Source organism: Rhinoderma darwinii, chromosome 6 (genome assembly GCF_050947455.1).
Source record: "Rhinoderma darwinii isolate aRhiDar2 chromosome 6, aRhiDar2.hap1, whole genome shotgun sequence".
In the NCBI taxonomy this organism is placed as follows: domain Eukaryota; kingdom Metazoa; phylum Chordata; class Amphibia; order Anura; family Rhinodermatidae; genus Rhinoderma; species Rhinoderma darwinii.
In genome coordinates, this window is record NC_134692.1 from 134,631,254 (window position 1) to 134,658,876 (window position 27,623).

Below are 27,623 nucleotides of genomic sequence, written 5' to 3' on the forward strand. Positions count from 1 at the left end.
AAATCCGTTGCAGAGAATCCGCAGTATTTACACTAGGTGTGAATTTACCTTACAGCCACAAAGCCTGTAGTGACTGCCATAGAGCCACCGTCAGCAGCGCTATTTTTTTTCCCATCTAAATAACGGAACCATGACGGATCCCACTGCAAGTCTGTAGGGTGCTGTTGGTATCCGCCATAGGACGGATCCGGTAAAGCATTGTGGTTCCGGTATAGATGGAAACCACGAGCAAGTGGGAACAAAGCATAACAGTTCTCCAATGCCAACCACAATGCCCCATGCTAGACCCACTGCCCCCAGTGACGTACCAGTTCCATGCCCGTTGTCTTCTGCAGAGGGCAAGACTATCCGAGCGACAATAAAATTGGCAAAACCCCCATGTTTATAGATGTGTGGGTCTTTGATTAGTAAACACTGCTTTTAATGCCGCGCGCCCGACACGTTGCAGATTCTGCTGGCATTACCCTTTACAGTGCATGGTGGTAAATCCACACGTAACACATTTTTCCTGTAATTTGCAGTCAAATTCATAGCAAAAAATTGCTGACGCATCTGAACACTAAAAGGGTTTTCCCACTTCAGACAAGATATGGCATAAGTTTCCCACCTCTGGGAACATATTCAGCAAGCCAAGGCGGCCACATATAGGAGATGAAGTGGGCACGCCCTATAGATCTATGGGAATTATGCAAATATACGAGTGCGCAAGCAGTGCCCAGTGACTTTTATTGTATATTAAGAAAAAAGGTACCTTAGAATATGAAGGATTTTTTTTGTGGTGCAAAATAACACAGTGCCATCCAAAAACCGGTATCCAGGTGTAAACCTGCTAAAAAGACACTCCGTGGGTTTACATGTGCCCCATTACAGGGATGGGCGAATTTAAACTTGATTTGCGCAATGTCTTGATTCGTAAACTGGCGAAGCTTAAAACGGTTGAGAATTATCTTCCCCCTAGCTACAGTATACATTTGTATATCATCCAAATAATGATGTGAACAGAGCCTTAGAGGGGAAAAAAACACAGTGACTCAGTGATAAACCAGCTGCTGCAGGGACCGCCATTGATGTAATTTAGGGACTGCAGGATAGATCAACGTTATAGCGAATGATTGGTGCCGCTGATCGCTGCCCTTTTTTTTATCACTTCCACGTGTCCACCAACAACACACCACTAACTTCCGGGTCTGGACGGACACACCCCCTCTCCTCGTCATTGGCCGAATAGAATGTGTGGTCTTCCGTGATTGGTCAGAGCGCGCAGTGACGTAGATGGGGAATCCTCTGGACTCAGACAGGTGGAGAAGTGTTATTCTATCCGAGATCCGCCTGACACCCGGAAACTGACACCCAGCTCACCCTGTACTGTGTATACAGCACTCAGCCCACCTCACCCGGATTATGGAGGCGGGACACTAACTCACTCACTGCGGCTGTATCTATTGAGGAAGAGGATGAGTAGACCGCCAGAGACCCCCCAGAGTCTGCAGGTGACAACCCCCCCAACAGTATGCACCCTGCTTTTTGGCTGGCACTGGGCCTGTGCCTCACACAGCTTACCCAGGTGAGTAACTAAGATCTAGAATAGTGGTCTTCAACCTTGTGAAACGACAACTCCCAGCCTACAGGTGTCAGGGCATGCTGGGAGTTGTAGTTTCACAACCACTGAAAAACCACAGGGTCAAGATCTGTGATCTAAGATAGAACAGCGGTCTTAAACTCACAAGGTTTGCTGGGATCTGTAGTTCCACAACTGCTGTAGAGCCGCAAACGTTTTAATTCCTATCACTTTTGTGCGCTGCCACGTTGCGACAGGCTCCGATTAGCACAATGGGGGGGGGGGGGGGGGTAGATATATATGAATTATCACTATGATAAATATATGGAATTACATGTGATGGGCAGAACTGTCATAGCCCCTTTATAAATATGGGGCATAGAGATGAGCGACACGATTTGCCAGTCCCTAGAATACAATGGAAGAATCAACTCATTTCTAAAATTTGAGAATTAATTAGCCAGTGCGACCTTATGGCCAGCGAATTTGCAACTGATTCATGTATTGTCGCAAAACTAGATGGGGCATAAAAAATAAAACAATTTCATGTTTCTCCATTTCAGTTAGTGCCAGACATGTGCCCCAATGTGTCCGGGAGCCCTCTTTAATCGTAATTTTACGTCACTGTCAGCAGCACTGGGCTTGGTTTAACCCCTTTCACTCCATCCTCCGGTCTCTGAGGAAGTAGTTTTTTAACTGTAATTTGACTCTGCTCGGCCAATGCAACTTTCTTACCGTAGATGTTTTTATGATGGGATTTCTGGTTCTGTGATTTGGGGGTGTCATCGTCCCCCATTGACGATGGAAAAACCCATCAAGTGTAAAAATGCTTATTAAAACCACAAATGCAATTTTTGGAGGGGTTTTCCAACCTGGGGGGGGGGGGGGGGGCTTCCAATAAAAATTTATAGTGTTAATTGTATTGCCGTCTCTCGCCGCTGATCCCTCTCGGTGCCATGTATTCAGAGCCAGCTTGTCCAGTCGCTGTGGCCGGAGTGATGTTTCACGCATAGTAATGTACTGTCCAGAGGCAGCCATGGATGCAAAATTACTGTAAATCCACAAACAACAAAAGGGATCAGCGGTGAGGGACAGGAGAATTCATACAGTAAGTGTATTACAATCTTTTTTTTTTTTTCTTACATTTTTCTCAATTTTTTTGTACTACCACTGCCACTGCCACACGCATGTCCTTTCTCCTTCCTGTTTGTCATCTGTACAGTATGATGTGACGTCGTGCCATGTAATCGTGGCAGCCAGTTGAGGCCTACCTACCGCTATGGAGTTCTGTCCAAAGTGACATCATGTTATAGGGCAGTGATTGACTGTCACAATCACATGACGTCATCGCATACAGATGATAAACGCCTTTTTTTTATTACAGTAATGGCGTCTACATCATCCGTTCGCGTCTCCATAGGCCATTTATTTGTAGCACGCTGCGCAATACAAATAGGATCCGGTTCTCGAATGGAAACGCTACTGCCCGAATCAATATTTGCTTCTGTCAGTAACAGGTGTATATCACATAACGTATTGGAATTCACACCTGCAGGCCTAATGTTCGTAACTTAACCTTGCTTAAAGGGGAACTCCACCTGCACTGTGTGTATACTGTTATACCGTTAAGATGCGTCATATACGTTGGGACCAGTAGAATGAAGAGGCAACTCAGTTCTCCTCCTTAGTCCACTACATGTACGTCAATTTTTTGCAGTCCATAATAAATTTGGCGCAACTATTCAGAAACATTGAATCGGCTGCGAGTCGTGGTAAAATTGCGGCGTTATTGCGACTTGTCCAACCTCAATGTTTCGGTATGGTACGAAGGCGGAGTCGTGGGTCGATTGTAAGAATTCCATTGTGTTTGTCGCAAGTCGCCTGAAACATTGTGCTCCACCTTTCTGGGGCATTTTTTGATATGTGCCCCTTTTGTGTTTTACTGATGGACATGGGCGGTGGGAATGTGCTCTTAAAGGTGCGGTGTCTCTTTTTATATACATGGCTCTGATAGTCACTGAAATTTCTTGCGCTCCTTCCTAGCAATAGGCGGCAGCCTACAACTTTGTCATCAAGTATTGTCATTTAAAAAGGTTTTTGGACTCCTTGTCTGAGGATGCTGGTACATGTAGTTCCTCAAAGCGTCTACCACACCAGATGTGAAGAACTACAAGTCCCAGCCTATCCTAATAATCATTTTTTTATAGCGATTTATATAGTTTTTACTCAGTTTATTATATATATTTTTCTGACCCCTTTGTGCCGGAACTATCGTTGCGCATGGTCTTGTGAACGCACCGTGCACTCGAAGGGAATTTACTGGAATGTGTCATTAATTTTTTTTCTCCTGGCTGCAGACACGAGTCTATATCATGATGGCAGGGGGCTTCTGGGGGCATGGTCCTGCTTCCACAAGTCATATGTGTTGCACCAGTCCAGTTTCACGTGTGTCACCCTGCGTCATGTGACTCTTGTGCTTTCTATTGTTGAAGGCGCCTGGATTAATCCACCCATTGTGTAAACAGTGCAGCGGGCAGGTGTGTCAGCCATTACTATAAAGTGCATGATCACATACAGGCTAGTGTATTTGGGGGATGGGGAGCTTTTACCGTAGCTTTCAGGTGTAGGAGTGGTTGTAGCTCCCTGTGCACTACTACTACTCGCCAGGTGTGTCTCACTACAGGTGAGCAAGGCGAGTCTTGTCATTTTAAAAAATGCACTTTTAAAAATACATCTCCCCAATGAGCATCTGGAAAGGCCTATGTTGTGAAGAAATCTAGTTCTATAGGGGAAGATATATACAGAGCTGAGCAGCCCCTCTAGTGACAAGTTATTATTTTTTAGTTTCTGGCATTTGACAGGTGCCCAGTCTTGTCATATAGACATGCTCATCTTTAAATATTATTTTACAGTTCATATATAAAATTACTCTACATAAAGAGTTGAGTAGCTTTATAAATTCATTACATTACTTATCTTGTACTGATCCTGAGTTACATGGTGTATTATACTCCAGAGCTGCACTCACTATTCTGCTGGTGCATTCACTGTGTACATACATTATATTACTTATCCTGTACTGATCCTGAGTTACATCCTGTATTATACTCCAGAGCTGCACTCACTATTCTGTTGGTGGAGTCACTGTGTACATACATTATATTACTTATCCTGTACTGATCCTGAGTTACATCATGTATTATACTCCAGAGCTGCACTCACTATTCTGCTGGTGCATTCACTGTGTACATACATTATATTACTTATCCTGTACTGATCCTGAGTTACATCCTGTATTATACTCCAGAGCTGCACTCACTATTCTGCTGGAGTCACTGTGTACATACATTACATTACTTATCCTGTACTGATCCTGAGTTATATCCTGTATTATACTCCAGAGCTGCGCTCACTATTCTGCTGGTGGAGTCACTGTGTACATACATTACTTATCCGGTACTGATCCTAAATTACATCCTGTATTATACTCCAGAGCTGCATTCACAATAAAGAAGCTTGGCAGACACATCCTCGACAGTCTGAGTTTTTCTTATGTCAGATTACTATTCAGTACCTGGTGTAAAGACAAGACTTCCCAGAATGCAAATCACCAGAGTATTCTCGGTGCAGCCATTGATCCAGCTAGAAATGCTGGGAAATGTCAGCTCTAAAGCCTGTAGAATTGCGAATTCAGCTGTGGAGTATAATACAGGATGTAACTCAGGATCAGTACAAGATAAGTAATGTAATTTCTGGTTCTTATAGGGTATGTTCACACGACAGCGTCCGTAACGGCTGAAATTACGGTGCTGTTTTCAGGCGCTTTTTGCTGCGTCCGTTACGGACGTTAAATGGAGCTGTTTTTCCATGGAGTCAATGGAAAACGGCTCCATTTACGTCTGAAGAAGTGACAGGCACTTCTTTGACGCGGGCGTCTTTTTTACGCCCCGCCTTTTGACAGCGGGGCGTAAAAAAAATGACCGTCTGCACAGCACATCGTAAGACCCATTCTAATGAATGGGCAGATGTTTGTCGACGCTATTGAGCCGCTATTTCGGACGTAATTTGGGGCAAAAACGCCCGAATTACGTCCGTAAATAGTGTGTGTGAACATACCCATAGTCTTCCTGCTGGACGTGTTGTAGACAACAGCCTGAATGTATTTGGGTACTGCTTTGCAAATCGAGTACTAAAAAATCCTTAAAGGGATTGCCCATAGCAACCAATCATAACACAGCTTTCATTTTTCAAGAGCCCTATAAGATGTGAAAGCTGTGCTGTAATTGGTTGCTAGGGGCAACAAAGACTGTTTATTGTTAGACCGTTTTGACAATTTTGCCCCATAGTTTTTTGAGGTTGCAGATCTCTCACAACTAGTGCAAAGGAAAGTGGAAGTGTTGCCCATAGCAACCTGTCAGATTCCAGCTCTCATTCTTCAGAGGCCCTTTGGTTGCTATGGGCAACTGCTCCATTTCTCCCTTGCACTAGTTTTGATAAATCTCCCTCACCTTGCCTGGACAGTTCCTTTTATACTATGTGCCCCATTAATTATAATTTTGTCAGGACTAATGATCGTGGTGTTTTGTATTGCAGTGTGACACAGGAGCCTCCGTCTCTATCCCGGAAGCGATGCTCTTTGTTTCGACGCTGGATGGGAAATTTCACGCTGTAAGTAAGAAGACCGGAGATGTACTATGGACCTTGAAAGACGGTAAGTGTTCTGGGGTAAAAGACGACGGCCTTACTCACACGAACATGTCCATTTTGCATGCGTAAAAAACGCAGTGTTTTTCTTGCGTTGCAGTTCCATGTGACATCCGTGTACGGTGCGCGTCTGCGTTTTTTACGTGCGTATGTCATCCGTATGTCATCCGTCTTTTACATCACCAAAAAAATCTGAAGGAGGTGGTTTTTTCCCCTCATCAGTTCTTTAGAAACTGGTGCGTGGAAAACACGGATGACGTCTTAAGGCCTTATTCACACGAGCGTATTTCACGTCCGTTTTTTTCACAGACCCCACACGGACCTATGAAAATCAATGGGGGCTATTCTGACATGTGGTGTTTTTGCACGCAGCGTGTGTCCGTTACGTGAAACTCACTGCATGTCCTATTTTGGTGCGTTTTTGCGCACCACGCAGCCTATTGAAATCAATGGGTGCGTGAAAAAAAAACGGACAGCACCTGGACGACATTTGTGAGCTGTCTGTGTTTTTCACCCACCAGAAATGCTAAAGAAATGATGAGGAAAAAATAAAACCCCCTCCTTAGTTTTTTTTTTTTATTATTGACGTAAAAAACACGTGACATATGGATGACATACGCGCGTAAAAAACGCAGACGAGCACTGTACACTGATGCCATACGGAATTGCAACGCAGTAAAAACGCTGCGTTTTTTTACACGTGTAAAACGGACATGCTATATGTGCTATATTCAATGTGGCCGTTCACACCACCATTGTTGCAACGGACCACGTGAAGGGTCCGTGTGAAAATAGGACATGTCCTATTTTTTCACGCATCCCTCCATAGACTCTAGTCTATGGGGGATGCGTGATAAATGCATCTAGCGTTATTACGGGGTTTAGGGGGGCCCCGTTCTGGAGATAGGTGGGACCCGCATCCATCTGACGTTTGACATAGCCTGTGGATATGTCATAAATGTCTCTCATGGGAAAACCCCATTAAGGCTCATTTTCAGAATCCCCGCCCCTTTTGAGGTTTGTATTGCGGGACAGTTCTGCAAAAAAAATGGGGCGGCTGGGAGGAATGCCTATAGCTACGGCCTGAATGCATCTTTAATTAATGAGGATTTCCACCCAAATTGTAAGATGTCCATACAGGGCCGGCATCCGCACCCGGCGGACACGGGCAAGTGCCGGGGCCCACTACCCTCGGGGGTGCTGTCGCTGCCGTCGTCACGGCATCACTGTTCATATATGGGCAGTGATGTCAGGACGAGAGAAGGAGTCCTAGGCAGAGCACTAGCAGCTCTGCTCCAGGACTCTTTCTAAGGGGAAGCCCCTGACATCACAGTCCATATATGGACAGTGTTGTCAGGAGCAGAGCAGTGTCCCAGGCAGAGTGCTAGTAGCGCTCCGTCCGGGGCTTTGGCTCTGGGGTTGCACCTGACATCACTAGCCATATATGGACAGTAATGTCAGGGGCTTCCTCAGAGCTGGAGTACCGGAGCAGAGCCTTTACTAGCGCTCTGCCCAGCAGAGCAGGAGTCCCAGTCGGAGTTCTAGTAGTTCTCTGCCCAGGACTATAGCTCTGGGGTTGCCCCTGACAACATTGCCCATATATGGACAGTGACATCAAGGGTTTCTCCCGAAGGGGACTCCCGAGCCAGAGCATCGGCAATGCTCTGGTTGGGGATTCCACTCCTAGAGGGAACCCCAAAGGCGCTACCTACAGGGAGGGTGGCTGTGTGGCACTACTTGAGAGGAGGGTAGCCGTGTGGCACTACCTGAAAGGAGGGTAGCCGTGTGGCACTCCCTGAGAGGAGGGTGGCTGTGTGGCACTACCTGGGAGGAGGGGGCTGTGTGGCACTACCTGGGAGGAGGGACTAAATTTATGGGGGTACGAACTGGGGACCTAATGTCTATATGGGGGCACAAAGTGACGTTTTCTACTGTTGTAAGTTCCCCCGCAAAGTATTAAGTCTGTCGCCCAAGGGCCCACATAAACCTGGAGCCGGCCCTGTGTTCATATACTAGTAAATCAGAAGTTAGAGCAGCAGCCAACGTTTGATATTTTTGATTTTATTTTTTCTTCCAGGGATATTGATATTTTTCTGTGTTGTTATGGCGGCCATTTTTGTTAAAGTGATAACAGGAAGTGCAGCCATATTGGTTGTCTCCATTGAATTCGCTTTTCAGCAGCTGGTAATATTGTTGACAAAATGGCAGTAGATAGTTAGTTTCTGAGAAGCAATTGAAAGATGAAAACAAATATAGCAGCACTACCTTTTGTCACTTTTGCAAACATGGCCGCCACGACAACACAAGTAAGTAAAAGAAATATAGTCGCCAAACTGCGTCTCTCCAACTTCTTGTTTTGAGTGGAAATCTTCTTTACAGTGCATGATGGAAACACTTTAAAGGGGTTTTCTGGGAGTCAACTATGATAGGCCATCAATGTTTAAGCAGTGGGGGTCCGACATCCGGGACCCCTGCCAATCAGCGGGATGAAGGGGGAAGCAGGACAGCACTGTACAATCTAGTGTGGCTGTGCCTGGTACTGCAGCAAAAGAGCCGCTGTGCCAAAAATAACGAAGGGGCCGCAGCACATCGTGGTCTCTATATTTCGCTGACCGAGAGGAGAGTTAATCCAGGTGGCCAGAACCCCACTCATGGAAAGCCCCTTTTAGAGCAGACAATATAGTTAGATAAAAATAAGAAATTTCTACGGGTTTGGTTTTATAAATTAAAATGTTGAAAATTGGTCTAAAAAAGTGAAAATTCTTTTTTCTTTTTTTTTTTTTTTTTCTTCACAACCTTTCTGTGTGGTGTTTTTCTTGTCTGGCTAAAAAAAAAAAAGCGTTTCAAAAAGTTTGTTTTTTTTAGAAAAATGCTACATGCGTCTTTGGTGGCATGTTTTCTAAATAGTGTTCTATTACCGGCGTTTTTCATGCAAATCATGTGATTCAAAGATTATCTGATGCAAAAATTCCTCTTTGCAACATATGATTTATTTTAAAAACACCCCAAAAAACCCCATTAAGAAACGCAACGCACACTGACATCTTTTTTTGAAGAGGGAAAATAAATCTACAAAATGTTTGAAAAAACGACACCTACTAAAACCCCACCACGTTTGCAGTGCATTTTATGTTTGTCCATTAACTTCGAGCTTACATCTGGCCACAGCGTTTTTTCTGCAAAAAATCGCCCGGTAAAACGGCACAAAAAGTGTCATTTTTCTAAAAATCGCTGCATGTGACGCCACACTAACAAGGACTATAGTAAACCCTGTTGCAGAGACCGTATCAGTACGTTATACAGGAACTCTTCTTGTCCCTGGTGTTGTCACTTGATGCCGTCCTCACACAGGGAGAGTCCTTCATCTTGTTGCCAGGGAAACCCTACGAGTCCTGTATTAATCGCCTCTATTCACCCGAGCAACCGGCGCCGCTTCTTCTAAACATTCTCATGGTTTCGTGACTCTTCGTATCCAAAACGGCAGCCAATACAATCTGCAGCCGTTATCTTGACTGACTGCCCGCTGTTTGTGCCGTCCTTGTACTGTGTTTTAGCAAGAGACTGGCTACATAATCTGCAGGTTTCCTTAGATTAAAGAAAAGCTCTAATCTGGAGCCCGTTTAAATTTTATATTTGGGAATTGCATTTTGAGCAATTCTCCTATTTTAAAGGGGTATACCCACCTGAGACATTTATCGATCCTATAAGTGCTGGTCCCACCTCTGGAACCCCCATCTATTGAACTCCGTGCGGGGTGGTAATCTGCATCCGCAGCCTGAATGGAGAGGTGGCTGCACAAAATCGGCCAAATTTTCCAAAAATCGTTTATATGATCATTTCCCTGTGCAAACAGGGCAATGAACGAGCGAACACTAGTTTATCGGCTGATCTGCTCGTTTATGCAGCAACAAATATTATCGTTGTCGGCAGCACAATTATCTGTGTAAACGGAGACGGGCTGGCGACGTGATGGAACTCTATGATGATCAGCGATCGTAGTAATGATCGCTCGTCCCTATACATTACTGACCACAGCTCCTTGTGAAAGGAGCAAACGGTCCTTATCGGCTTGTGTAATAGGACCCTTCTGAAAAGACCCAAGTAAGTCCACATTCTCCGAATAGGGGGGCATACCCCTCTAATGTCAGAATTACTGCCTTTACAATTCGGAGCGATGATGTTCATATTTTGCGTAAATTTAATATATGGCGTTTTTCTTTTAATGTAACTTCAATCTCTTCACTGGAAATTTTTTATAGGTGCTATCAAGAATTCCTGTTCCTATCTCCTTAACATCATTGCACAACGTGGCATAGTGAAGTTTACTGCTGCTCCATCAGTTTTCCCCATTCTTCTATAGTCTTAGGACTTGTCCACATGTAACGGAATTGCTGTAGAAAATTTCGTTGAAACTAGCAGACATTCCACTGCGGAAAAACCGCACGATTTCCTACGTTTTTGACTGCAGAAAATGGTGCGGATTTTGCAGCGTTTTTCTCAATGTTGGGAGATGGTGACATCTCCTCTGAAAAACGCAGCAATTCAGTCCACTTTCCGCAGCAGGAATTGACATGCTGCGGTCCGAAAAATACGCACCGCAGGTCAATTTCGGGTCAGAATTTTTACGCAGCGTGTGGATGAGATTTGTTAAATCTCACCCACTTTGCTGCTACTGTATTCTGCTGCGTGTTTTCCGTCCGCAATTCCAGACGGAAAATATGCAGCAATTCCGCTACGGGTGGACGAGCCCTTAAAGTGAATGGCCACCTAATTTTCGGTCCAAAATTCTGGGCTAATTAACTTCATCATACATCTTTATAAAAATTGGGGGCTCCGTTTTCCTGATACAGAGATCCAAATCCTCTGCTTTCACACAACCAAAGTGCTAAATGATAAAATTCTGGCTGCCTGCAGTCACCACTAGGGGGAGCTTACTTTATATGGATTTATTATTGAATTTAATGGGATCTATATAAATCCCATATGCATTTAGTTTGCCCTAGTTAATAATCGCATGTGCTTTATGCCACGTTTTTTTGGTTGTGCCACTAGTGTTACAGCTTTTTGAAGAAATAAGTACAAATCTGTGTATGTTACTGTATGTACAAGGCGTTTATGTCAATATTATACGATGATAATTGTCTTCCTTGTATCTTCTCTTTCAGATCCTGTGATTCAAGTACCGATCTATGTGTCTGAGTAAGTCCAGTGTTCACACTGATTGGGGAGAGTGATTTGTGCAATAACCTGTCGAGCAGTTTTCCACCTTTAGAAAATAAATCATAACTCTTCCATTCACAATAATAGTACTTCTAGAGGACCGGTCTCCTCTCCGGACATGTGTATTCTAGTAAATACTTGTCTGTCCCATAAAATCGCAATTCTAGAAAACATTTCCTTAGAACTCTGAGTTGTGCCGTCCTCTGTTATACCTCCTAGAAATTTATGACTAATTAGATAACTGGGTGTTACCACTCCCCTTGTCAAAGGGGCGCGTTTCTATAGTCTCACTCTGTCTGCACTGATTGGTCAGTCTTAGTCTGTGTAGGGACACTCCCCCCTAAATGGTGACACCCTGTTGTCCGTTTTTCATGAAGTTCTAGGAGGGATAACAGAGGAACGGCATAACATACACTTCTAAGAAAAGATGCTCCAGAATAGTTATTTCATGGGAATACAATTATTTATTAGAACAGACATGTCAGGAGAGGTGACAGGTCCTCTACTTTGGAGGGACCCCCTCTCCTTTTAAATTACCTTTAGGCAGTCCGTTTAGTGGCTCCCATTAAAAGGGTTGCCCTAGATGGGGGCTTTATTCCAACAGGTTGTGTGTAGTATTGCAGCTCAGCGCCACTCACTTTAATGGAGCTGAGCTGCAATACCAGACACAACCCATGGACAGGTGTGGCGCTGTTTTTGGAAGTAAGCAGCCATGTTTTCTAGTGCTGGACAACCCCTGTAAGCTTTCTCTATAGACTTAGACATAAAATATGATAACCTAGCTTTTCTAGTATTTCAAAGCCTAGTTGTTTATGCTGAAACTTGTTGTTCCCCAACAGCCAAAGAGACACATGATTCATTGACCTAATATATTTTGTCTCATAGACCAGCTTTCCTGCCTGACCCCAGTGATGGGAGCTTGTACATCTTGGGTGGAAGGAATAAGGAGGGGCTCATGGTAAGAATGTGATGTATTATTGTGTAATTAATGATCGGTCACAGTGGGGCAACTTATTTTATTAATGAAGTGTGTCTATCCATGACTTGAGAGGTACCGCTATGGGTGCCAACCCTGGTGTAGCAGATGCTTGCCCACATGCAAATGACTGACCTGTTATATTCACCTTGTATAGTCTACCACTTGTATATCACTTCTCTTGGTACACAGGCTCATTTGCATATACAGCAACTAAACGTCTTGGGGGGGTTCTGAGTCTTTGGACTATGGCTGGTACCCATGGCAGGACCCGGAGATTAATGGGACATAATTAGTTTCAATTGAACACAAATTCTGAAAGTGGATATTATAGGGTTATTCGATGCTATATGTGGAACCCAATATGAATGCAGATCCTAAAGAAACTATATGAAACGAAATGGCTATAATAATTTATAAGACGAATACGGTTCTTGTATGGCTATTTCGTGGACTATCTACTCGTAAACAATTTGTGGAGAGGTGAAGGTGTCATTGTAACTTCTGTTCTTCCATATTCCCTAGAAATTACCATTCACCATCCAGGAATTGGTGCAGTCCTCCCCCTGCCGCAGCTCTGATGGAATCCTGTATACAGGTAACAGCTGACTTGTGCGTGCATCTGTATAATGTATACCAGGGATGTCCAGATATTTGATGGGAAGGGGCCACATTTACTGAGTAATGATCTTGATGGGTATTCTGGATTATCCAAATAAAGGTTATATTTTTGTGGAAAGTTATACAATTTTCCAATATATTTTCAGTATCACTTCGTCACGAGTTTCAAGATCTCTGCTTGCTGTCATTCAGTAGGTGCCTTGCATGTTTATTATCAGTGGATACAAATCTATTCTAACCATGTGATGGACACACAGGTGCACTGCATGTTACAGTACAAGGTATCAGAGCTCGACCACCAGTGTGATCATCACATGGCCAGGACGGATCTTAATCCACGCTGAAGTTTTCTTTTGAATGACAGCAAGCTGAGATCTTAAAAACGGTGAGAAATGAATACAGAAAGTGTATTGAAAAATGTTATAACTTTTCATTATACAATGAATAACCTTTTTTTTTTTTTTTTTTTTTTTTTTTTTTATTGCTGAACCTGTAAAATCCCTTTAAATAATAAATTGGGGTTCATAATTCGATTTATCAGTAATCCTCTTAAATGCAAATAGTTATTTTCTGCCTATGAATATATTTGGGCAGGGAAGAAACAGGACTCCTGGTTTGTTGTGGATCCAAAGTCAGGAGAAAAGCAGACCACGCTATCCACGGAGTCATCTGACGGGTTGTGTCCTTCCACTCCTCTCCTGTACATAGGACGGACACGTGAGTGTTATACATTTATGTAATTTTTGCTATAGAGTGTTATGTCCTTTTCTGGTTTTATATAAATAAAGCTTACTCGTTATGTAATAAATAGTTCTGCAACTTTCTAATACACTTTGTGTTTTAATTCCTCACCATTTTCAAGATTTATGCTTGCTGTCAGTGGATGGAAACATTCTTGTTTACAGCCAGAGGCAAAAAAAACTGTCCTGATCACATACAACTGACAGTGCACAATGTAACCAGGGCTAGGTCAGGTTTCCAGTCTCTGAAAGGAAACAATCCATGGTTGTATTTGTCACAGCAAGCAGAGATCTTGGATATTTTGCAGAATTGAAACACAAAGTATATTAGAAAGTCTCATAAATTTTCATAAGAAGGCCCGAAAACCCTTTTTATAGGCCTGTACATATGTGTTGCCTGCTATGTCATATTGCTTTGAGGATAATCATCCGTTTTTACCATGCAGAGTACATGATCACAATGTATGACACAAAATCCCGGGAACTGCGCTGGAATGCCACCTTCCACGACTACTCTGCTCCTCTGTGTGATGAGAACTATGACTACAGTGAGTGTGATAAGACATACAGGGCAACGTTTTTGTAGAGTGACTGTATATGTGTTTGGGACGTTGTATTCATTGCATGTGATTCTTTACCTATATTGCTATATGGTAGGCTATGAGTTCTCCTTGTTTACCATAGAGATGGCTCACTTTGCCTCCACTGGAGATGGGATGCTGGTGACCGCCGACCAGGGGAGCGGAGAAGTGTTATGGATGCAGAATTACGGATCCCCCGTAGTCGGGCTTTTTATGTGGCACCAAGACAGCTTGAGGCGAATCCTGCATCTGAATGTCGCACTGGAAACCCTCCGTTACTTGACATTCAATTCCCATGACATCCGTCTCCTCAAACGGAACTACCAGGCTGTGCAGGATCTGAGCAGCACCAAGACTCCCCTACTGTGAGTGCTCCTAACGTCTAGACTCTTCTCCAAACCTCTAGACCCCTATCAATTAACCACAGCAGAGAGTGATTACAAAGAGTGTCTCTTTCTCTCTGGAGGACCCAACACGTCCATGCGCCACATGAAAGGCCCATTGATTTCAATTGGCACCATGTAATGCTTCATTTTCCCTGTGGTGGCGCTGCAGGGAAATTGAACACTTGCTTTTAGGTTCTCCAGACGTTGCAACTTTACCTTCTCCCCTCTAGCAGCCACTACTTTTATTTACTTTTTGGGGGGTATATATAAAGTTTCTGTTTTTTTTTTTACAGGCCGTCTCTGTATGTGGGGAAGCATGCCAGTGGATTCTATGCTTCCACATCGCTGATCCATGAGGGAGTCTCGGTAGTGGTGAGAATATTTTATATATACGTTTGCTGATGTCCATCCAGTTATAACTGATCTTACAAGGAAGTTTTTTATTGGTCGTCCTAACGCTGTATATAATAGCACAAAGGTAATGTGAAGGGTTAATACTCCGCAAAACACTACCTGGGTTCTGGTCTTGTTCAGCCTTGTCATAGGGACATTGCATAAATTAAAATCTATCGACTTTAATGGGATTTTCAGAGACTTTTATATTGATGTCCTATCCTTTGGAGAGGTCACCAATATCAGATCAGTGGGCGACTGCCTTCACCCCCACCGTTTTGCTGACTAAAGTGGCGGCGGTGACTAACACAGAGGGCTCATCATAGTTTACCAGGCACAGCGGCTGTGCATGGGATTTCAGTTTTCTCCGGCCCGGTCCTATTCACCTGTGTTCTGTTTTAGTTACCGCAGCTCCTCAGGTCCGCTGATCGGTGAGGGTGCTGGGAGTCGGACCCCCACCAATCTGATATTAATGACCTATCCTAAGGATTGGACTTCAATATAAAAATCCCGGAAAATCCCTTTAATGTAGATGGATTTTGATTTATGCATTGTCCCTATGACAAGGCTGAATAAGACCAGAATTCCGTAAGTGTTTTCATAGGGACATGAATACTCCGCAAAACAGCATTTTAACTTTTAACCTGTTTCCTTTGTGCCATTGTATACAGCATTATGATAACACACGAGCCGTCAATATAATCGGCCTGGAGAACCCTTTTAATGTATCCGCATAACACTGTCAGCTAGGGTGTGGGCATTGACGAGTCCCAAAGTTAAAAAAGCCAGAAGACGGGTAGTAAGTGTTGTCATGGGACTTCTCCCACTGATAAAGTCAGTATTTCCATTCTTCATGTACTGTATATTTTAGATACTCCTTTTGCTATTCCGTGTTTTAATAAATCATCCTTTGGTATCCCTTCTAGCCCCGGGGAATCACACTGGCCCGGATAGAGGGTCCCACCACTCAGGATGTCACACTGAAGGAGTCCACTGAGTTTGAAGTAACACCGACCACAGATGTCAAGTACCCACTCGGAAGCATTGTGACTGCAAATCAATGGCTGCTTATAGGTAAAAAAGGGGGAAGGCCAGATGTGTGAACGTTGTCATTTTCCCCTGTTGTGATTTTATATATCTCAAATAAGAAGATGGCTGCAGCACTATGGCGTCATTGTTCATGGTGAGCGCCTTGTTTTTTTGGTTATTTTCTATTGATGTATGTGAACGTTCCTAGTGCCAGGCGACTAATAGCGTGAGATTGGCCCCTAGAGCGGGTTAAATGGCCCAAAAAGACAACAGAGTTTTGTCTCTCCCTGTTCTATGACTGTGTGTTTGGTGTATTTTATACAGGGCCAAATTTTAGCCTAGGACATTGAGACAATGCAACTGGGGCCTACACCATCTTTCACCCACCAGGGCCTAAATTTACATCATAACACGAGCATTGACGTTGTTTTTATCCAGGGGTCTCCACAGACCCTCATCCGGATATATAGAACTTAATATAAATGACACTTTCTCTTCACATTTCTTCCATCAAGGACACCATGAAGTTCCTCACGTTGTTCACACGACCATGCTCCGAGCTTTTCCAGAGACCCTGAGGAGAGATACAGAGAACATCATTCGCGGACCAGTACCCAAGACCCTATTCGACGATGTAAGAATAATCCAGAATATCGATAATCTGGCACCTGTTATTGATAATACTGCGATACTCTGACAACATGTACCCTTCAGATTCTGGTTGTCATGGAGACCAAATCACCATCTTCATCAATATCTACATCATACCTGACTTGAAAAGAGCCAGTTCTGTATGTATATATTGGGGACAATGTATTTTTTCATTCAAATCCACACAAGGTCTCCATGACAACACTGCACCTTACAGAAATGAGAAGAGGACATGATGTCATCAGAATCTCTCAGTAGTGCAGCCTCAGGCTTTAGGCCTGTAACTACAATGCATTATATCTCCGCATAGAAGTAAGATATTGAAAATCGGTTTTCACATTTGTACTTTACACTAAATGGACTTGTCTATTTTCTTCTGGTAGGTCTTCCTTTTAGGTTTTCAGTTTGGTTAGTGGCATCTCCTATAACCCTTCACCTTCCCTCCCTGCAGTTTCTGGCCCCGCAGAATGAAGGAGGATTCCCCCAAGGTGACACAGAGGGGCGTGTAAAGATGGAAACGACCACAGAAGAAGCAGGAATTGTCCTCCCAGACTCCACAATAACCAATCTGCTTGTCACGGGTATCATCACGCTTCTACTTGGAGGATGGGTGCTGTTTGGATTCACTTTTCCCAAGGTGAGAGGATGTAAATTCTTGAGGGAGAAGTGACATAATTCTCTCGTTAGGTAGTTGGATTAAAGCTGTTGTTTTCTGTTGTCAGCTAATTGAATGGATTAAAGGGATTATAATGACGTCTTAATTTTTCAGATGTGGGAGCAGCAGCGCAGACAGCAACAAGAATTACAGCAGCAGTTTGAGGAAAAGCTTCAACAGCTTCAGAATCAGCAAATGGCATCTGAGGCCTATCCACACATGACGACTACTGAAAGCCCAGTCACGACCGGAGAACAAAGCTCAGGGAGCAGCAAGCGGAGGAGCGGAGAACAGGAATATAGTCAGACCAATGGCACAAAGAGGTTAAGCAATGGCGAGCCAGAAGGTGAGTAAAACTGCAGGTTCATCATTGTGGAATTGTATTTGCCCTACTGGTCTCCCCCACTCGTGTTAACATGTTTTTCCTTAGGCTATGCAATATATATCCGCCTCGCCGGACATATATCTGTTTTAGTAAATAATTAAATTCCCCACAAAATAACAGTATCTTTTCTGCATTGTGATGTTCCTCTGTTATCCCTCCTGGGAATATATAATAACTGGGTATCACCATTCCTTTTGTTTATTCAGCATGTCCCTGCACAGTCTGACACTGTCTGCTCAATGCTAACCGTATAAGACTGTATAGGGACACACCTTATTGACCCTTCCAGGAGGTGTTACAGAGGAACAGCGCAATGCAGTGTTCTGAGAAAAGCTCTCTAGCATTGTTTTTTCATATATACAAGTATTTACTGAAATAGACATCAGGAGAGCTGATATGTCCTCTTTAACTTTAAAAATGCCTACAATTTTACACTAGCCCTCTGTTCTCCTCCATTTTTGTCAGCAGGAAACAGACATATATAAATGGACCTTATTGGTTTCAATGCAATCCTGTGTTTATATTCCTATTAGCAATGCAACATAGCAGAGCTTGTGCCTGTTCTAAAAGTCATGTGACCGCATCGGCCAATGTTTCTATGTCTGTGGTTTCAGCCGCAAAGCCATTGGACAATACGGTCATGTGGTGTCACCATGGACGGACACCGGGACTGAATTTTCAATTTCAACCTATGGGCAAGTTTCTGCTTTTTCGACATGTAGCAGGTTACCGGTCATAATATGTCCAGACTCCAGGAGAGCCCCTGTCACGGGCACAATATTTCTGTATGTACATTATATGGTTAACAGCTGGTGGTCGCCATGATTCCTCTTCTCTCCATTTGCAGCTTCCAATGAGGATGAAATAGAAGTGGGTAAAATTTCCTTTACCCCCAAAGAAGTTTTGGGTCATGGAGCTGGTGGAACGTTTGTATTTAGGTGAGTAGAAATCATTGTGTGAATAATGAAAAATTCTGCAACTTTCTATGATACTTTGTTTCGCAGATCTCTGCTTGATGTCAGTAAATGAAAACACGTTTGTTTACATCCAAAGACTGAAAACCATTACTGACCTCATACTTCTCACAGCTGAACGTTTGTTACAATTGTATCCAGGCAATCTATCCAAGCAATCTTCTGTAATCTAAACACAGCAGCAACACAAACCTCTCTGCTGTTCTGTGGGTTTGTTACAATGTATCAGCTTGCAGCCCAGACTGGTGACAGAGGATTGCCTCGAGAGGATAAAGAATATCTTAAAGCAACGGAAATCTAACACCATGTTTAACTTCTCCTGTACAGGTTTTTAGCCTCTGGATGTAAAAAAAGGGTTTTCCTTTTTCCTAACCGCAAACCAAAATCGTGAAAATGCCAAAGGGTTGAGACATAAAGTATATTCTGCAGTTGCAGACCTTTTCATTGCACCATGATTAAAGGGGTTTCCCGCTTTTAGAAGTGATGGCATATTGTTAGGGTACGCCATTATATCCTGATTGGTCAGGACCCCACTAATCCTCAGGATGAAGAGACCCCATTGCTTTGCTTACTTCTTCACATTCTTTACCTGCACAGCAGCGCTCCTGTCCACTCGCTAAAACATAGCCCCATTAATTTGGATCAGTAGGGATCGGACCCCCACCACTCATATTATGGCATATACTAGCGATATGAAATAACATTATATGAATATAATGTCCTACCTAATTTCCTCGCTTTTCACACCCAGGCTGTCATAGATCAGGCCCTTTATAGCAGGTAGAGAGGGAGGGCAGGTGGGAGAATGATCCATTCATTTCTTTGAGGAATCTGTGACCCGTTGACAAGACTAGAGCTCCATAGGGGCTATAAATGGCCGCTGTAGGTAACTACTTCCTGGGCACATCTAAAAGAGGGAGAACAAAAACTAAAAATCTGTATTAGTAATAAAATAAGGTGTCTTTTCTTAAAGGGGAAAGTTTGACGGCCGTTCAGTGGCTGTGAAGAGAATCCTACCAGAGAGCTTTACGCTGGCCGATCGGGAGGTGCAGTTACTGCGAGAGTCTGATGAGCATCCCAATGTGATCCGCTATTTCTGTACAGAGAGTGACCGGCTGTTCTATTACATTGCCCTGGAGCTGTGCGCGGCCACCCTGCAGGAGGTAAGAGGAAGATGGGAGGGAAGGGACACGATGGTCGTCAGGAATCACTTATAGAAGATCTTTCAGAATATTTCTTTACTTTGCTTGAACATCAGGTAAAATAAACTAACAATGAAAAAAGTTCCAGCCATTTCTAACTCCTCTCCAGATCTATGGCGTTAGTAAAATGGGTTCATGAGAATACAATCTATTGGTTCAATCCCTCAAGGATGTCATTCTTATTAAACGAGTTGGTAGGGGAAAGCCATACATCTTTGTGCCTACAGCAGGATTTTGTCAAATAGTACTGCCTTCTGGTTTCCCCTGCAAATTATTTAGTTACAGTTAGTACTGCCTCCCTGTCTTTATCGGTACCGATAGTACTGCCTCTCTCCCTCTCTCTCTCTCTCTCTCCATATATCCCTGTTAATGATGTACGTATAGATGATACTGCCTCTCACTCTGTAAATGATGTACATATAGATAGTACTGCCTCTCTCTCTCTCTCCCTGTAAATGATGTACATATAGATAGTACTGCCTCTCTCTCTCCCTGTAAATTATGTACATATAGATAGTACTGCCTCTCTCTCTCCCTCTCCATCTATCCCTGTAAATGATGTACATATAGATAGTACTGCCTCTCTCTCTCTCTCTCTCTCTCTCTCTCTCTCTCCATCTATCCCTGTAAATGATGTACGTATAGATAGTTCTGTCTCTCTCTCTCTCTCTCTCTCTAAATGATGTACATATAGATAGTACTGCCTCTCTCTCTCTCCCTGTAAGTGATGTACATATAGATAGTACTGCCTCTCACTCTGTAAATGATGTACATATAGATAGTACTGCCTCTCACTCTGTAAATGATGTACATATAGATAGTACTGCCTCTCTCTCCATCTATCCCTGTAAATGATGTACGTATAGATAGTACTGCCTCTCACTCTCCCTGTAAATGCTGTACATATAGATAGTACTGCCTCCCACTCTGTAAATGATGTACATATAGATAGTACTGCCTCTCACTCTGTAAATGATGTACATATAGATAGTACTGCCTCTCTCTCTCTCCCCATCTATCCCTGTAAATGATGTACGTATAGATAGTACTGCCTCTCTCTCTCTCCCCATCTATCCCTGTAAATGATGTACATATAGATAGTACTGCCTCTCACTCTGTAAATGATGTACGTATAGATAGTACTGCCTCTCTCTCTCTCTCTCAATGATGTACATATAGATAGTACTGCCTCTCTCTCTCTCTCTCTCTCCATCTATCCCTGTGAATGATGTACATATAGATAGTACTGCCTCTCTCTCCATCTATCCCTGTAAATGATGTACGTATAGATAGTACTGCCTCTCACTCTGTAAATGATGTACATATAGATAGTACTGCCTCCCACTCTGTAAATGATGTACATATAGATAGTACTGCCTCTCACTCTGTAAATGATGTACATATAGATAGTACTGCCTCTCTCTCTCTCCCCATCTATCCCTGTAAATGATGTACGTATAGATAGTACTGCCGCTCTCTCTCTCCCCATCTATCCCTGTAAATGATGTACATATATATAGTACTGCCTCTCACTCTGTAAATGATGTACGTATAGATAGTACTGCCTCTCTCTCTCTCTCTCAATGATGTACATATAGATAGTACTGCCTCTCTCTCTCTCTCTCTCTCCATCTATCCCTGTGAATGATGTACATATAGATAGTACTGCCTCTCTCTCCATCTATCCCTGTAAATGATGTACGTATAGATAGTACTGCCTCTCACTCTGTAAATGATGTACATATAGATAGTACTGCCTCTCACTCTGTAAATGATGTACATATAGATAGTACTGCCTCTCACTCTGTAAATGATGTACATATAGATAGTACTGCCTCTCTCTCTCTCCCTGTAAATGATGTACATATAGATAGTACTGCCTCTCTCTCTCTCCCTGTAAATTATGTACATATAGATAGTACTGCCTCTCTCTCCCTCTCCATCTATCCCTGTAAATGATGTACATATAGATAGTACTGCCTCTCTCTCTCCCTCTCCATCTATCCCTTTAAATGATGTACATATAGATAGTACTGCCTCTCTCTCTCCCTCTCCCTGTAAATGATGTACGTATAGATAGTACTGCCTCTCACTCTCTCTCTCCCTGTAAATGATGTACATATAGATAGTACTGCCTCTCACTCTCTCCCTGTAAATGATGTACGTATAGATAGTACTGCCTCTCGCTCTGTAAATGATGTACATATAGATAGTACTGGTTCTTTATCTATCCCCATGTGGTTAAACTCTGCTACATGTCCGTTTAGTGGAGTCTTGATCCAGAAATTTAAAGGGGAATATTTATGAAAGTATACAGCTTTTACTTTTATTCCAAAATAGGAAAGAGACCAGAGACAAAAATAAAAGGCTTATAACACAACACATATTAACCCCATATTTTATTTTTTTCGCTGCAGTATGTGGAGAATCCCACTTTTCCTTGCGCCGGCCTCGATCACGTCACCCTTCTCCATCAAGCTATGTCTGGACTCGCCCATCTGCACTCTCTAAATATTGGTGAGACATATTGACTTTTTTAAAAAACCTTGTTCAATAATATCTAAATCTTATATAACATATTAGCAAAAAGGGGAGTGACTTTTTGTGTCACTTAATGGGCGGGGCCTACGTTTTTGAAGATGACAAACTATATCACAAACACAATAGACTTTCACAAACTACCATATAGTGCACAAATAATGCCACCATAATGCCCAAATACCAGAACTATTGACTAAGTAATAATGCTATACAGTGCTCTAATAATACCGCCATAAACGACCCAAATAACAGTGCTATACAAGGCCCGGAGGACAGACCGCGCACTGCTAGGAATCCTCATGGTGGCCTCCGGATGGCAAAGGGCATTTGCCCATTTTGCCTTTTCTATAATCTGGCCCGGACTGAGTATATTGTTGGTTACTTCACAGTGCACAGAGACCTCAAGCCGTGTAATATCCTCATCTCCCTGCCCAATGCCCAGGGCAGACAGAGAGCCGTTATTTCAGACTTTGGTCTCTGTAAGAAGCTGGGAGTGGGACGAAACAGTTTCAGTCTGCGCTCCGGTATCCCCGGTACAGAGGGCTGGATCGCACCGGAGGTTCTACGTGATGGAAGGACGCAAAATCCAGTAAGTGATTACAGGATTGTATCCGATACGGGAAAGCAGGCGCGCAGTTAGGCTGGATTCACACGAGCATGTTCGGTCCGTAATGGACGGAACGTATTTCGGCCGCAAGTCCCGGACCGAACACAGTGCAGGGAGCCGGGCTCCTGGCATCATAGTGATGTACGACGCTAGGAGTCCCTGCCTCTCCGGGGAACTTCTGTCCCGTACTGAAAACATGATTACAGTACTGGACAGTTGTCCTGCAGCGAGGCAGGGACTCCTAGCGTCGTACATAACTATGATGCTAGGAGCCCGGCTCCCTGCACTGTATTCAGTCCGGGACTTGCGGCCGAAATACGTTCCGTCCATTACGGACGTAACATGCTCGTGTGAACCCAGCCTTACAGGGAGGATTTGTGTTTTGTATTCTCAGACCGCTGCGGTGGACGTTTTCTCTGCTGGTTGCGTATTTTACTATGTCCTGGCAAGTGGACAACATCCTTTTGGAGACCGCCTGAGGAGACAAGGGAATATATTAAATGGGTCATATAATCTGCCGCAGCTTCAGGAGGAGACGCATGGTAAAAAGCTGTAGAATATCTTCATATTGGGTGTTATGTATATAAAATATGGCCGTGATGTTGACCAGAGCAACCAATTCGATGTCATTTGGACAGCAAGGGTACGTTGACAGGGGTACGTTGACAGGGGTACGTTCACGCTTTTGGTACTTCAGTTCTGTTTCATACCCTAAACATTGCGGATTATATATATGGACCATTATGTTTAATACCTGGACCTACTATGGCTACCAACTATGTAATTCCCCCGAACTGTATCTGCAGACCACGTGGTAGCGCGGGATTTGATTGAAGGCATGATCAGCAGTGACCCAAAGCTCCGGCCTTCAGCACCTCGCGTTCTGAGACATCCGTTCTTCTGGGCCCGTGAAAAACAGTTGCAGTTTTTTCAGGTCTGATTGGCAGAATGGTTAAAAAAATTTGTCTATTATATTATGTCATTATATAGACATCTAAAATAGATCCAAATTACTGTGCTGAATCATTTCTTAAAATATCTTTATAGGGGTCGGAACTCAGTTTTTCAGCGCTACAAATCCCCCGCTCTCCTTCAGATAAACGTAGAGTTAAATAATTAAATTGTAGCTGCTTGCAGGAGGAGCGTAAGCTTTCTGAAGACTGAAGATTTATCATTGTGTTCAATAGGAGCTGTGTCAATCCATCTTCAGAAAACTCCCCCTTGTGGCAGTGGCAGACAAACCAAACCGTAACGAGTGATTTTTTTTAAAATTTTTTTTCTTCTTGCCCCTTTAGGATGTCAGTGACCGCATTGAGAAGGAGCCACAGGAGAGCCCCCTGATTATCAGCCTGGAGACAGACGCTCGTTCTGTTGTCCGAGTTAACTGGAGATTACACATATCTGTTCCCCTACAGACAGGTGACATCACAGTGGCTTTTTTTATAAAAAAACTAGTGCTGGAAACAAGCGGGGGATGTCAGCCATATTGCAACTAATACGGTTGTAGAAAAGTGACAGCTGAAATGTGATTAGTTGTTTAAACAAAACCTCCATTTTTGTTTCAATAAACAGCTTTTCGATTTCAGCTCTGAAGCCTATAGAATTGTGAATGTAGCTCTGGAGTATAATACAGACTGTAACTGCTCGGTACAGTATAAGTATTTAATTTATTCAACTTTTATGTAGTATAACATCCACATGTAAAGTATAAAACCAGCCACAAAAATTATTCAGTGTGTGCCTGTTACCTTTTTCAATATTGCAAAGTAATTTCTATTCTTTTTTTTTTTTTGTTTTTTTTTTTTTTAAATAGACCTGAGAAAATTCCGTTCGTATCGTGGAAATTCCGTACGAGATTTACTCCGAGCCATGAGAAACAAGGTAGATTACACCATAGCAGACTGAATTATAAGCTGCTTGGGAATTGGTTATTTTCTACAATGCCAATCGCACCTCCCCCTCCTCGCAGAATGAGTGACACATCCAGATCTCCGTGTGTGTCATCTGCTATGTCGCTAAAAGGGAAATTGCTGTTTTCACAAATAAAGCTTATTCATTGTATAAGAAGTTTTACAATTTTCTAAAATACTTTGTGCATTAATTCCATACAGTTTTCAAGATCTCTGCCTACAGTCATTGAATGGGGATCTTTGTGGTTTGTTTATTTACCGGGGCTGAAAATGCTGTCCAGGCCATGTGATGATCATACAGGTACATGGCTTCGATAATTGTACTGAAACAAACGGTGCAGCTGTGTGATCATCACTTGACCAGGACAAATTTACATATCTAGGAACGATTCCGCTCAATGGCTACAAGCAGTCTTCAAAACAGTGGTAAAATGATGCACAAAGAATATTATACAATTCCAACTTTTCACTAAAGAATAAATAAGCTTTTTCCTGAAACCGGAATATTCCTTTAAGCGATGGGACAAACATTTGGCCAAAGAAACATACATTTGGGAGTATGAAAAAAAACCCACAAATGTGGCCACTATTCCTTCCACCGGTTCTCTATTTTGGTAAACTACTAAATGGGCATTAGCAAGAAGTAAGGAACCGATGGAAGGGAGTCAGACTACACAGGGATTGTTTGTAGTCTGTTACCATGGAGATGCAGATTTGCATAGGAGTTGTATACAAAAACAGTAGCAAATTTTTACTAAAGAATTGGAAAGTTGCTTCTTTTTTTAAAAAATTTTAAATACATCTGAGCATTAGAAAAAAAAAATTGTTTCAAAAGTGGACATAGCCTTTAACTATAATGTGGTCAATGTTTACTGTTCCTCCAGAAACATCATTACCATGAGCTGCCGGTTGAAGTCCAGGAAACACTCGGCTCTGTCCCGGATGACTTTGTGGCTTATTTTACCTCACGTTTCTCACTTTTGCTCCTACATACGCACCAGGCTTTAGAACAGTGCGCACGTGAAAGACTTTTTCACCCCTATTATCATTTGGAGCTCGGACATTGAGGCTGCAGCTAGAAGTAACCGGACCAGGCCTGTATCTTGGGGGTCATCAGCGCTGGCACTAGCCGAAGAGAACTACATTGGGACCAGGCTCTGTATTTTTATACAATTTATTGCACTGCCTTAGGGATTTGCACAATTATTTTATCATCACCTTTTGCTTTTAGATAATGTGCAAACACAAAGGCGCCTTTTTCATATACGGAGTTGTTGCCCAGTCCGTTCTAGCTAGCGGGCTCCTCTCAGAGACTGGTTTCAAAAAACAGTTACAAATCCCATTAAGGCTGGGTTCACACGACCAGATTAACGTCCGTAATGGATGGACGTATTTCGGCCGGCAGTCCCGGACCGAACTCAGTGCAGGGAGCCGGGCTCCTAGCATCATAGTTATGTACGACGCTAGGAGTCCCTGCCTCGCTGCAGGACAACTGTCCCGTACTGTAATCATGTTTTCAGTACGGGACAGTAGTTCCACGGGGAGGCAGGGACTCCTAGTGTCGTACATAACTATGATGCTAGGAGCCCGGCTCCCTGCACTGTGTTCAGTCCGGGACTTGCGGCCGAAATACGTCCGTCCATTACGGACGGTAATGTGGTCGTGTGAACCTAGCCTAAAGCAGGAGTCTTCAACTTGTCACACTGCAGCAGTGAGACACTCCAACTCCCAGCCTGCTGAGAGTTGTAGTCTTATAGTAGCTGCAGTGCCACAGGTTAGAGATTAGTATAAAAACTGTTTACTTTTCTGAAATCTGTTCCTATTTTGGTGCAAATTAAGAACCGTGATGTGGCACTAAAGTCTCTTACTGGAGGAAAAAGTTGTCTCACTTGTCCTATTAGGGCAAATGGAGGTCGTTAAGAACTTGTCATGACTGCGTGGTTCACCATGAACTGATCATTGGAGGTTCCAGCTGCTGCCCCGCCAAAACCAGCCAATTGCCAAACATCCAGTTAGTAACAGTGATCGCGATGAACAAACCCTTTACATATATGAATACTGTGGAAACACTCCATTCTCTGGGGCAGTCACTTTACATTCCATCTATGCAGGAGTTTATTCCTGTGATATTTACAGGGAAAAAAAAAAATAGCACTCAGATTTTATTTCCCTCCCCCCCCCCCCCCCCCCTCCCTCATCTTAGGGTATGTTCACACGCAACGGCAAATTACAGTGCTGTTTTCAGGCTCAAACAGCTCCTGAATTTCAGTCAATGAAAAACAGCCCAAGAAGTGACATGCACTTTGACACAGGCGTATTTTTAAATGCCATCTTTTGACTGACGTGTAAATTTACACCTCTTTTGAACAGATCGTAAAACCCATTGCAAGCAATGGGCAGATGTTTGCTGACGTAATGGAGCCGTCTTCAGGTGTAATTTGCCAGAATTACATCTGAAAATAGGCCGTGTGAACATACCCTTAGGCTTTG

The 27,623-nt window shown here is 43.2% G+C and overlaps 1 protein-coding gene and 1 long non-coding RNA gene across 5 annotated transcripts; one reads left to right on the top strand and one right to left on the bottom strand.

Moving 5' to 3' along the window:
* The first annotated feature begins 1,279 nt into the window (after positions 1 to 1,279).
* ERN2 (endoplasmic reticulum to nucleus signaling 2) lies at positions 1,280 to 26,504 on the top strand. 4 transcript variants are annotated; one of them, XR_012849561.1, is made up of 23 exons: positions 1,281 to 1,564; positions 6,152 to 6,269; positions 11,428 to 11,461; positions 12,368 to 12,440; positions 12,984 to 13,056; positions 13,674 to 13,796; positions 14,266 to 14,367; positions 14,504 to 14,765; positions 15,080 to 15,158; positions 16,106 to 16,253; positions 16,724 to 16,842; positions 17,311 to 17,496; positions 17,629 to 17,860; positions 18,747 to 18,837; positions 19,847 to 20,036; positions 22,493 to 22,592; positions 23,006 to 23,205; positions 23,618 to 23,765; positions 24,030 to 24,157; positions 24,519 to 24,642; positions 24,810 to 24,870; positions 25,037 to 25,104; positions 26,018 to 26,037. XR_012849561.1 is itself a non-coding variant. In XM_075830497.1 (22 exons), the coding sequence occupies exons 1-22, from the start codon at positions 1,511 to 1,513 to the stop codon at positions 26,198 to 26,200; spliced, it is 2,835 nt and encodes a 944-aa protein (XP_075686612.1). In that variant the 5' UTR covers positions 1,281 to 1,510; the 3' UTR covers positions 26,201 to 26,504. The 4 variants fall into 4 exon arrangements, 3 of the variants coding, with proteins under 3 accessions (XP_075686614.1, XP_075686612.1, XP_075686613.1); XM_075830497.1 differs by lacking the exon at positions 24,810 to 24,870 and having other exon boundaries at positions 26,018 to 26,504; XM_075830498.1 differs by lacking the exons at positions 25,037 to 25,104; positions 26,018 to 26,037 and having other exon boundaries at positions 24,796 to 24,870.
* LOC142655862 (uncharacterized) lies at positions 22,472 to 24,602 on the bottom strand. The gene is made up of 3 exons (XR_012849562.1): positions 24,511 to 24,602; positions 23,978 to 24,159; positions 22,472 to 22,582 (listed from the first exon to the last, which is right to left on the bottom strand). It is a non-coding gene; the product is annotated as an uncharacterized LOC142655862 (long non-coding RNA).
* Positions 26,505 to 27,623: the final 1,119 nt, after the last annotated feature.